The 13,274-nt window shown below is 43.3% G+C and overlaps 1 protein-coding gene across 1 annotated transcript in view; it reads right to left on the reverse strand.

Moving 5' to 3' along the window:
- Positions 1 to 13,274, reverse strand: part of FAM222A (family with sequence similarity 222 member A) — a 55,457-nt gene that overhangs the window by 13,664 nt on the left and 28,519 nt on the right. Inside the window, exon 2 of the mRNA XM_068563592.1 lies at positions 13,117 to 13,248. Coding sequence (XP_068419693.1) covers positions 13,117 to 13,198 — 82 coding nt within the window. The 5' untranslated portion in view covers positions 13,199 to 13,248. The remainder of the gene's footprint in view (positions 1 to 13,116; positions 13,249 to 13,274) is intronic.

Below are 13,274 nucleotides of genomic sequence, written 5' to 3' on the forward strand. Positions count from 1 at the left end.
CAAAAAAAGAAAAAAGTATATGCATAGATTATACTCAAATACTATGTCATTTTATGTATCAATATAAGAGATGTGAACATCTGTGGATTTTTGTATCCATCTCCGGGGGGCGGGGAGGAGTCTTGGAGCCAATCTCCCATGGATACCATGACTGTACATGCAAAAATCAACAAAATACTAGCAAACTTAATCCAGTAATATATAAAAGGCATTATATACCATGACCAAGTGGGACTTATCCCAGGAATGCAAAGTTGGCTTAACATCCAAAACTCAATTAATGTAATACACCATATAGATAGAATAAAGGACAACTACCACATGATCATCTCAGTGGATGCAAAAAAGCATCTGATGTAATCTAAGGTACCTTCATGATAAAATATTCAACAAACTAGGATAGAAGGGAACTTCCTCAACCTGAGAAAGAGTATTTAGGAAAAATCCACAGATTATGTCACATTTAATGGTAAAAGACCAAATGCTTTCCCTCAAAAGTCAGGAATAAGATTGCCACTTCTATTCAACATTGTACTAAAGATTCTAGCCAGGGCGATTAGACAAGAAAAAGATAAAAGTCATTCACATAAAAAGCAAGAAGTAAAACTATCTCTTTTCATAGATGACATAATCTTGCACATAGAAAATCATGTGAGGGCTTACCTGGTGGCTCAGTGGTTAAGAATCCGCCTGCCAATGCAGGGGAAACGGGTTCACGCCCTGGTCCAGGAAGATCCCACATGCCGCGGAGCAACTAAGCCTGTGTGCCACAACTACTAAGCCTGTGCTCTAGAGCCTGCAAGCCACAACTACTGAGCCCACGTGCCACAACTACTGAAGCCCACGCGCCTACAGTCCGTGCTCTGCAGCAAGAGAAGTCACTGCAACGAGAAGCCCGTGCACCGCAACGAAGACCTGATGCAGCCAAAAATAAATAAATAGATATAAATAAGTTTATAAAAAAAAGAAAATCCTATGAAATTCACTAAGAAAACTATTAGAATAAACAAGTTCAGTGGGGCTTCCCTGGTGGCGCAGTGGTTGAGAGTCTGCCTGCCAATGCGGGGGACACGGGTTCGAGCCCTGGTCTGGGAAGATCCCACATGCCGTGGAGCAACTGGGCCCGTGAGCCACAACTACTGAGCCTGCGCGTCTGGAGCCTGTGCTCTGCAACAGGAGAGGCCGCGACAGTGAGAGGCCCGTGCACCGCGATGAAGAGTGGCCCCCGCTTGCCGCAGCTGGAGAAAGCCCTCCCACAGAAACAAAGACCCAACACAGCCAAAAAATAAATAAATAAATAATAATAAATAAATAAATAAATAAAATTAAAAAAAAAAAAAAAAAAACAAGTTCAGCAAGTTTGCAGAATCAATATACAGAAATCAACTGTATTTCTATACATGCACAATGAACGGTCCAAAACAAAATTAAGAAAATGACTGCATTTACAAGAGCATCAAAAAATAAAACTTAGAAGTAAATTTAACAAAAGAGCAAAAGTTATAATCTGAAAAAAATTTTTTTGAAAGAAATTAAAGAAGATTTAAATAAATGGAAAGACATCAGACATTCATGGATTAGAAGACTTAATATCAAGATGATAATATTCCCTAAACTGGTGTACAGATCCAACACAGTCCCTGTCAAGATCCCAGATGGCTTCTTTGCAGAAATTCACAAGCTGATCCTAAAATTCATGGGACCCAGAAGACCCAATACAATCTTGAACAACAACAAAGTTGGAGGATTCACAATTTCTGATTTCATGACTTACTAACAAAGCTACAGTAATCATGACAGTGTGGTACTGGGATAAGGAAAAACACGTAGATCCAAAGATTTGAGAATCCAGAAATAAGCCCTCACATTTATGGTAAACTGATTTTTGCCGAGGGAGCCAAACGATTCAATAGGGAAAGATTGGTTTCTTCAACAAATGGTGCTGGAACAAGATATCCACATGCAAAAGAATGAAGTTGGACCTTTCTTCACACCATACACAAAAGTTAACTCAAAATGGATCACAGGCCTAAAAGTAAGAGCTAAAATTAGAAAACTCTTAGGCAAAAACATAGGAGTAAATTTTCCTCCTTAACGTAGGGTTAAGCAAAGCCTTTTTAGATACAACACCAAAAGCACAAGTGACAAAAGAAATTTTTACTTCATCAAAGTTAAAACCTTTTGTACTTCAAAGGACACCATGAAGACAGTGAAAAAGGCAACCCTAGAATGGGAGAAAATATTTGTGAATCATGAATCTGATAAGGAACTTGTATCTAGAATATATAAAGAACGTTTACAACTTAATAAAAAGACCGCCCGATTTAAAAATGGGCAAAAGAGCAGAACAGACATTTCTTCAAAGAAGATATACAAAGGCCTGTATGCACATAAAAAGATGCTCAACATCCTTAGCCATTAGGGAAATGCAAATCAAAACTACAGTGATACCACTTCATATGCACTAGGATGGCTGGAATCAAAAAGATGACAAGTTTTGGTAAGATGTGGAGACAATGGAACCCTCATACACTGCTGGTGGGAATGTCAAATGGCGCAACTGCTTTGGAAACCAATTTGGCAGGTCCTCAAAAAAGTAAGCATACAATTACCATGTGACCCAGCAACTCCACTCCTAGGTGCATATGCAAGGGAAATGAAAACATACGCCCACGCTGAAAATTATATACAAATGTTCATAGCATTATTCATAGTTGCCAAAAATGTGGAGATGACCCAAATGTCCATCAGTTGATACGCAGATAAACAAAACATGGCATATCCACACAATGGAATATTATTCGGCACTAATAAGGATGAAGTACTGCTGCATGCTACAACATGGATGAACCTTGAAAACATTAAATTAAAAAAGCCATACATAAAAGGTCACATATGATTGCATTTATATGAAATATCCAAAGTGGGTAAATCTAGAGCTACAGATAGTAGTTTAGTGGCTGCCTAGGGCTGTGAGGGGGCTGAGGGGTAGCTGGGCAGTGACTGCTATTGGCTATGGGGTTTCTTTTGGGGGTGTGGAGAAAATGGTCTGGAAGTTGATAATTGGTGATGGTTGGACAACTGTGAATTTATGCTAAAAAGTATTCACTAGTATACTTTTTTTTTTTAAAGCAAGTTGTTTTTTTTTTTAAAATTTTTATTTATTTATTTATGGCTGTGTTGGGTCTTCGTTCCTGTGCGAGGGCTTTCTCTAGTTGCGGCAAGCGGGGGCCACTCTTCATCGCGGTGCGCGGGCCTCTCACTATCGCGGCCTCTCTGGTTGCGGAGCACAGGCTCCAGACGCGCAGCCTCAGTAATTGTGGCCCACGGGCCCAGCTGCTCCGCGGCATGTGGGATCCTCCCAGACCAGGGCTCGAACCCGTGTCCCCTGCACTGGCAGGCAGATTCTCAACCACTGCGCCACCAGGGAAGCCCCACTAGTATATTTTTAATGGGTGAGTTGTAGAGTCCCTGTTACCATACACGTACAACTGTCCCCACCCCCAACTGTAATAGTATCTTTTTGTAATACGTATTTCCCAACTCTTTGTTATAGATACAGAGCTGGCAAACTACCACCTGCAGGCCAAATGGGGTGTGCAACCTGCTTTTGTAAATAAAATTTTATTGGAACCCAGCCATGCACACTCATTTCTGTGTGTCTGTGGCAGTTTTTGCACCACAATGCCGCAGAGCTGAGTAGTTACAATAGACACTGTACGGCCTGCGAGGCCGAAAATATCGGCTCTTTACAGAAGTTTGCCCACTTCTGCTGTAGAGGAATGAAATCGCATTTGTATGTTGATATTCTTTTTTTTTTTAATTTTTTTCTATTATTCCGCTTTTATTTTTTAAAAACTTTGTTGAAATGTAGTTGATTTACAATGTTGTGTTAGTTTCAGGTGTACAGCAAAGTGATTCAGTTACGTGTGTGTGTATATATATATACATATATATTCTCTTTTAGATCCTTTTCTATTATAGGTTATTACAAGATATTGAGTATAGTTCCCTGTGCTATACAGTAGCTCCTTGTTGGTTATCTACTTTATGTATTGTATGTTGATGTTCTGTCTGCAAATCTTGCTGAATTCTTGTTCTCTTGAGGTTTCTATGCAGACAGTCTGACTTCTTTCTAATCCTTTAAACTTGTTATTTATTATCCCCTGTCTTACTGAGATGGCCACGACCTCTGTACAGTGTGGGAAGGCAGAGATTTGGGTCTCTGTCCTCCTCTGATTTTATCAACCCTTGGGTTGGTTTGTGGTGGATTGTGGTTGTATCCTCCGTAATAGAAGAAGGAAGTTGCCTGCCGTCCTAGTTTGCTAAGAGCTTATTTTTATTCATTCAATCATAAAAGGAGGCTAACTCCATCCGGGCCTGTCCTGGCCGTCACCTCTGAGCGTCTCTCCACTCCGGGGCTCGGTTCCGAGGCGGGGGGTGGCCCTGGACCATCCCTCCGTCCCCGGGGCTGTGCTCAGCAACAGCTCTGTAATTGAATCTGCTGTGCGGCCAGCGGCGGGTTTTTAATTTTATTGGAATTTTAAATTGCTTTGTTTCTTCCTTATTTTATTAGTGTTAGTGGAAGCAGCTGCACCTGCAGGAATGCTTGTGGGGCTATGGCCCGCAGGGACAACGGCGCCAGCCTTTGGGATTGGGGGTGTTGGGCAGGAGTCAGGTGAGGAGGGGTGGGCGTTGGGGAGAAGCTCCATCTGTGAAGATGCGAGGGATGGGCTGGGGACCCTCTTATCCCTTTGTGGGTATGGGTGTGGGGAAAGGGGTCCTGCCCTCTGGGGGAGATGGGGCCAGGTAAAGGGTTTGAGTCTGCTGCCAGGCCCTGGGGATTCTCTCCTTTTCTTCTTATTCCCACGTCACAGCGGAGGAAAGGAAGGCCTAGAGAGGGCCAGTCTCTCATTTGCCCAAGACCACACATACATCCCATTCAGGGCACAGCCAGGATTTGACCCCCCAGGCCATCTGGTCTCAAAGCCTGTGCCCTGGGGGCTCCTGGGGAGGAGGGCAGGGCAGTCACTCAATCCTCATCTTCAGAGGAGCAGCCTGAGGCACAGAGAGGCTGCGTCCCTCACCCGGGGTCCGGCAGAGCGAGGCTGGACGCTCACACCGGGCTCCTGGGGCAGCTGCCACGGCCCCTCCCTCCCTGGATGACAGGTCCCTGAGTCTACCCCTGCACCAGCTGAGCCCCCATGGTGCCTCTCTGCCTGGCCCGTACTTTTAGCGGCGTGTGACTCAAAGTTTATGTATCAAAACCATGATGAGAAAGTCAAATATTTATTAGGGGCACGGTCCTGAGCAGCTGAGAAGAACAGGCTTCTGTCCCAGGGGTGGGTGGGTCCTGTTTGGGACCCAGGGACTCTACCCAGCTGGGAGTAGCCCAAGATCTTAGGCCTGAGGTAGGGAAGGGGGATGGACTTTCCCTCCCGCCACATCTTTTTCCCTTTCTTTTTCTCCAGGTCACTTTCTCCGGTTAGCTGGAACAGGCTACAGCAGCCAGCCGCCTGGGCTCCTGGACACGTGGCTGCCCGCGCCCCCGGCTCCTCCACCTGCCTGACCTCAGGTCCTAGAGAGGTAAACTGCAGCCATTTCTGGTTCACTGGCTACGTTCTGGGCGCTTGTGGAGGTCAGTCCTCGTGCAGCCCAGTGTAGTCAGGCCGCTCTGATCCCATTTCACGGGAAGAAGAGGGAGGAGGGCTCAGACCAGGCCACGTCTTCTCCCCACCGGGTTTTTGACATTATCATCACAGATGGTCAGAGCTGGATGGCTTCTTAAGTCCATCTGATCTGACCCCTTGCTTTACAGAAGGGAGAATGCGGGCCCCAGGAGGCCAATTGACTCATCCAAGGTCACGCTACATGTGGCCCAGTCAAGACCTTTCTCCCTTAGTGAGAAACAGCACAGCCCGAGGTCTGGTCACGAAGCTCAGGGCCAGCCCTTCCTGTCTCGGTTCTGCCTGGGGGCCACAGGGACAAGAGGGTCAGCCTAGGCCTGAATGCCCGGGAGTCTTGTCCAGGCCTTGACCAGGCAGCAGGGCACCAAATTCAGTTTGCTTATCTCCCTTCCTGCCTCCATCTCTCCTGTGCTCTTCAGTTACGGGCAGAGTCAGTGTCTTTTCCAATAAGTGCAAAGATGTCAAAGGGTCTGAGTGGGCAGGGGAAGCAGGACATCCTTGGTGGCCCTCCACATTCTCTAGTTCCGGCCTTGGAGCAGGAAGGAAGGACTGGCCCAGGTCATTGTGCCCAGCCCTTATCTCCAGCCAGCTGGCAGCAGAGGGCAAGGCAGGGGACAGTGGCAATCAGAGGTTAAAATGCACAGATCCTTTAAACCAGCAAGCCCATCCTGGAAGAATTTTTTGCACAGATAGATATACGTACGTGTACGAAGCTGATGTTCATTACAGCACCGTTCAGAATAGCAAGAGACTAGAAACAACCTAAACGTCCATCAACAGGGAGATGGTTAAAACATTATATTCATCTGTACAATGGAATACGAGGGTACTCTTTCTGTCAGGTGAGGAATAATCTCCAAGACACATCGGTAAGAAAAAAGGCAAGGAGCTGAGAAGTATGTCGGGGTGCAAATGTTTACATAAAAGGTATTTACTGCCCCTCCTACGTGCATGCATTTTTCAGGAGGGTATTTAAGAAACTGCTAATGCTGGTTTCCTCTGGGAAGGAGAGTTATTTTTCACTGTAAATCCTTATGCCTTCTGAATTATGTGCCACGGACAATCTATTCAGTGGAGTATCTAATTTTATAAAAGAGAACGTGTTCTCCCTGGAGGCCATGTAAAGGAGGGAAGGGGGCTGTGCATGAAAAACATTTTTCCTTGAAACCGAAGGCCCTTCCAGATTATCTGTCATTGTTCTATTTTTGATGAGGCAGACATGTATTCTGTAAACCCCTATCTCTGAAAGAACACCATCAGAGGACCTTCAGTTCTGAGGCTGTTGATATAACATCTTAGGTCCCCCTTGTCTTTCTGCAAATACCCTCCAGAGGCAAGTAATCAAAATTGAACCAGCACAGGACCTAATCAAAATATATAAGAAAAGGGAAGGAAAGGCAAAATATAAGTAATGGTTGGCAAAAAAACACTTCCCATCAGAAAAATGTGGCCACAGAAGAGATGAAGATTATGGCCAAATATTTCATTGTGAAGGAAACAATGTAGTAAGCAACTGTTTCCATAAAGCAGAAATGCAAAGAGTAGGAGGAAAAAACTTATCATAAAAGGAGAAATGGAATGAGCACAGGGAGAAAAAAAAGAAGTCATAGAAAACAGGATGAAAAGTGATCAAAATGAAAGGGAAATAGGGAGTCAGAAAGGCATAATTAGAAGAGGGTACATAGGGAAGATGGGCAAAAGACAGCCAATCTGTGCTTAACTAGAGTCCCCAAAAGAAGGAAAGTGAAATAATACAAGCCTGGGATCTGCCTGTCGAAAGGCACAGACTGTTCCAGGAGAAACAGACTCTGAAGGGTCAACCCCAAGACACAGGCTAGTAAAGTAATGGCATGAAAGATGTGGAAAGATGAAAATGAAATGTAAAGGAGGAGGGCTCAGGCTTCAACTTCTCCATGGCAACATTCAACATTAGAAAAGAACAGAACAAGGTCTACAAAAATCCTCAAGGAAACAAAGTGACCCAGGAATTATTTTTTTGCTCATTCAAGTAGAAAGTCGACAGACCATCCTGAATGTGCGGGAATTCCAGGAGTGTTGTTCACGGGAGGCCTTAAGCCACAGACTAGAGGGCAACTTCAGATGGTGGAAAAATAAGGCAAAAGAACTGGTGATGAGCATGGACCCTGTTTATCTAGGAGACTGAGATGGATAGAACTGTGGGAGTGTGGTGATGTAACCAGATGTTAACATCACAAGCCCTAGGAGTAAAATAATGGTATCACTAAGAAGAGAGGGGATGGGGAAAGAGGGGAACAGTAGTATAAGTACACAGGTGTCCTCATTTGTAATAGCTGGTATCAAAAGATATTTAAAGCTGATGTCAGTTAATAGAGGTTTAAAAGGATGAAGTGAACGCTGAGAAAGTGCTGTAGGGAGAAAAAGGAAATACACTAATTTCATCATTTTGTTCATTTTAGGGTAGATGGAATAGATGCTGTTACAAAGAGACAAAAAATTAGGGGATTATTTAATGCTACACCACTAGAACAAGAACACCAGCCTTCCCTATGATTAGTAGGTACACAAAGCAGAGCACTTAGATCACATAGGGAAAGACTTTTCAAAGCAATTAAAACAAAGCACAGCATGACTGAACTAATACCAGACATCTGTTATATCAATAAATGTAAATGGGCTAAACTCTATTAACATTTTTTTAAAAGGCATTCAGATTGGATCACAAAGCTTAATTCAACTCTATATTATATGAGTCACATCTAAACAAAGTAATTCAGAAAGGTTGAAATAAAAGGACTGGCAAAGGTTTCAAGAAAAACGTGAATTAAAAAAGCATCTTAATAGGCAGTTACCATCTTAATAGATAAGATTGAATCCAGGCCAAAAAGTATTAAATACAGCCGAGAAGGATGCAATTCACCATGGAGATTTAAGGTACTAATACCTGTGCATTAAATTCCATTGCATCTTGGATACACAAGACCTAACTAATGTAATTAGCAGGGTAGATATAACTGGTTAACACCAAACTCTGAATCCCGGAAACAAAGCCACCTCTTTTCAAATTCCCATAAAAAGTCACAAAACTCACAAAAATCACCAGAGATTATATCACAAAGAAAACTTCACCGAAGTCCAAAAAAGTAGAAATCATAGATAGCATTCTCTGATTATAATGCAATAGAACTAGAAATAACAAAACACAAAGGCACCTACTACCTGGGCGGATAGATGGAACTCAAATGAGCCTGAAGCCAAAGAAGAAGAAATCAAAGCCAAAGTTATAAAGTTATCTAGAAAATACTGATAATAAAAATACATGCTAGAACCTACAGGATACAGCTAAAGCAGTGCTGAGAGAATTCACAGCCTTAATTTTCCTTTTTTTCTTGTTTAGCAGTATAAAGATTTAAGCCTCTCAAGAAATTTTTTAAAAAGGAAAGCAGGAGGAAGATTTTAATAAAGATAAATGCATAAATTAATGAATTAGGAACCAGAAAAGGGTAATTACTATAAATGGATCCTGAAGATGGTTCTTTGGGAAAGAGGGGTAGATAACCTCATTAGCTAACTAACCTAATCAAGAAAATGCGGAGGGGAGCACACACAAAATATACAATATAAGAAACAAGGGTAAAGTAATCATTTAAAAGAATTTATTTTGTGCAACCTCATGCAAATAAATCCAAAAACCTGGATAAAATGGGTACGTTTCTAGAGAAACCTAATTTACCAAACTCATTCAAGAACAATTAGATCAATCATTACAGAAGAAATAGAGAACATTATCTCAGAGTTACCCAGCTCTCCATCTCCCAAATAAATACACTAGCCCAGACTGCTTCATGAAGGATCAAACAATCTTTAAAGAACAGATAATCCATTTCTACTTAAGCTGTTATAAAGCACAGAGGAAGAAGGAAAGCCTCCATTGTCTTTATGAAGCAAATGTAACACTGATAGCAAAACCCAACAAAAACTGTTCCAAAAAAAGAAAACTAAAGACTGTTCTCACTGATGAAATTGAGGCAAAACTCCTAAACAAAATATAAAATCCAATTCTATGGTATGTTATAATGTAACATTTATCATGACCAAGTGGGAACCAACCAGGAATGCAAGGATGGTTCAATATAAAGAAATCTGTATCATTATTCATATTAACAGAACAAAGAAAAAACCCATATGATCAGTTTCACAGACATCGAAAAGTCATTTGGTAAAGTTCAGATTCCATTCTTGATTTTTAAAATTCTCAACTAAATAGGAATAGATGGACACTTATTTAACCTGATAAAATATCTGCCCCTAAACCAGCATTCTGTGTAATGAGGAAATCCTAGAAGCTTCTCAAGGGCAAAGACAAAGCAAGAATGTCTACTGTCACCACTATTATTTTTCACTGTTCCAGGGATAGTAGACAACACTATTAAATAAGACAAAGAAATCAAGGTATAAGACTTGCAAGGGGCTTCCCTGGTGGTGCAGTGGTTAAGAATCCGCCTGCCAATGCAGGGGACACGGGTTCGAGCCCTGGTCCAGGAAGATCCCACATGCCGCGGAGCAACTAAGCCCGTGCGCCACAACCACTGAGCCTGCACTCTAGAGCCCGTAAGCCACAGCTGCCGAGCCCGCGTGCCACAACTACTGAAGCCCACACGCCTACAGCCCATGCTCTGCAATGGGAGAAGCCACCGCAAGGGGAAGCCCGCGTACCGCAACAAAGAGTAGCCCCCGCTCGCCGCAACTAGAGAGAGCCCACGTGCAGCAACGGAGACCCAAAGCAGCCAAAAATAAAAATAAATAAATTTATCCAAAAAAAAAAAAAAAATTAACTTTCCAGAGGAAGGAAACTTTAAAAATGTGTAAGATCTAAATGAAGAAAATACTAAAACATTCCTGAGGGACACAAAAGAGAGTCTGAACAAACAGAAAGGTATAGATCATGTTATTGGAGGGAAAGACATCATCATAAAAATGTCATTTCTTCCTAATTTATAAATTGCATGCAATCCCAGTAAAAACCCAGACAGGATTTTGTTCTTACCTAGATAAGTTGATTCTACAGTCCAGACAGAGAACTAATGGAACAGCCAAGGAATTTCTGCATAAGAGGATGGTGAATAACAAGCAAGAAGCACCAGCAAATATTAAAATGTTTTATACACATGCTTACCGCATGGATGAACCTTGAAAACACTATGCAGAGGGAAAGAAGCCAGTCACAAAAGGCCACATACTGTATAAGTCCCTTCCTAGGAAGGTCCAAAATAGGGGAATCTACAGAGAAGGGAGGAGCCAGGGGGATGAGGGAGTGGGTAAGGGATTTCTTCTGAGGTGATAAAAATGCTCTAAAATGAACTGTGGTGACGGATGCAAAGTTCTGTAAATACACTAAAACCACTGAACGGTACACTTCAAATGGGTGGATTGTATGGTACGTGAATAATATCTCAATAAAGCCATTAAAAATGTTTAAACGTGTTATAATGCTACAATAATGAAAACAGTATTGCACTGATATTTGAATACACTTGCATCCATACCCCGCACTTTGCACCAGATATAAATTATCAAATAATCAAAGATCGTATATTTTAAAAATTAAACCAGAGAAGAACTAGAAGAATCCCTGGGGACACCTTTTGTTTGTTTGTTCTTTTAAATAATCTCAGCATGAGAAAGTACATTCTAAGTATGACACAAATCCAAAGGCCATAAAAGGAAATACTGACAAATTTTAGTTCACCAAAAAACTACTCCATGGCAGAATCAAAGACAAATGACAATTTGGGGGAAACATCTGCAATTCATATGACAGACAGAAGTCTAATTCCATCATATACAAAGAGCTCCTAGAAATCAATAAGGACAAAACCCAATGAGAAAAATAGATCAAGAAGATGAATAGATAAAGTCAGTCAAACCACATCCATCAAAATTACAAATGCACAATACCTTCGACCCAGTATTTCTTCTTGTAGAAATTTATGCTGTAGTTTTATTCACACCTTTGTGACACATACACCGTGACAGAGTTTGTTGCTGCATTGCTTGTAATGGCAACAGGTTGGGTATGGTTCTTCTTAGGGGACCGGTCAAATAAATTATGGATCATCCGTGCTATGAAAAACTATATGGCAAAAGAATGAGGACGCTCCTTAGAGGCTGACATATAGGATATACTGCTAAGTGAAAAAGTGAGGGGTAGGACAGTGGATAAAATATGTACATACACACATATTTGCTGGGATGTGCATAAAACGTCTCCTGAGAGGACACACAACAGCGGGGAGAGGACGAGTTTTATCTCTATACCCCTTTATTCCTTTTGAATACTGGACCACGTGAGTATATTACCATGTCTGAAGATAAAATACATATTAAAAAAGCAAAAAGCAACAACGTAAACACTATGGTAAATGGCAACCGCTCCTGCACTATTGGACAGAGGCAATAGGAAAGGGTGGGGACTGTGGTGAACTGGAGATGGGTGTCCCCTTTAAAGAGGCAATAGTTACATTCTAACCCATAGCTACAGGACAGGAACACAGGCTTATGTTACCAGATCCTCTGATTTGTGTTCAAGACACACTACATCCAGATTTTTATACAAATCTCCCCATTTTTAAATGTGTCTAAATACTTGGGAAAAATAAAAACCCAAACAACCTATGGTGGTTAAAAATAATCAGATCAGAGGGTTTGGGAGCCCTGTCCTGGATGGTAAAGGAGGACAGACCCTTGGAGGTTACCAAGTCCGGCTCCCTAATGGCCCAGAGAGGGAAAAGACATGCCCAAGATCACCCAGCAATTCAGTCCCCAAGCTGGGATCCCATTCAGGACTACAGTGAACTTTTGAACAACGTGGTGGTTAATTCAGGCATAACTTACAGTTGGCCCCGCATATCCTCGGTTCCTCCATATCTGCGGATTCAACCAACCACGGACCCTGTAGTACTGTACTATTCACTACTGAAGAAGATCCACCTATAAGTGGACCTGCACAGTTCAAACCTACATTGTTCAAGGGCCGGCTGTGTTTGCTTCCCCGTTATCCTCTCTGCTGATGCAGAGGGAGACAGACAGGACACACGGTCAGGTCACAGAAGAAGTGCTGGGGTCGGGGCCATGGTGCTGGTAGTGGTCAGAGAAGGCTGCTGGGGAGAAGGTCACGCCCAGTGGCAGTCAGCCAGACCAGGGGAGTGGGAAGGGACCCCAGGGAGGCAGCACAGACGGGGCAAAGGCCTGGGAGAACACGGACGGTCCAAAGCAGGGTGGTGGTGGGCAGGTGTGCCGGAGCGTGGACGGCTTTCCCAGCCTGGGAGCTGCCCTGCGAGGGCCCGAGGTGGGGAAAGCTTGGTGTGTCCAGGAGAGAGGCAGCCCCGTGGACTCGGGGTGGGCAGAGGAAGGGGCGGGGCTAGGGCCACAAGGAGGGCGTGTCACTCACACTTGCGGAGCTCCAGGCTCTTGGTCGGGCAGGCCAGGTGTTGGCCAGGGGCGTTCTGGGTCCTCTGCAGGCAGGCCAGCATGGCTGAACGGGGGGCCCGCGGCGGGGGGGACACGCTCTGCGGCAGGGTCCCTGTGAGGAGGGAGAGGAGGCGCGCT

Source organism: Eschrichtius robustus, chromosome 14 (assembly GCF_028021215.1).
Source record: "Eschrichtius robustus isolate mEscRob2 chromosome 14, mEscRob2.pri, whole genome shotgun sequence".
Classification (NCBI taxonomy): domain Eukaryota; kingdom Metazoa; phylum Chordata; class Mammalia; order Artiodactyla; family Eschrichtiidae; genus Eschrichtius; species Eschrichtius robustus.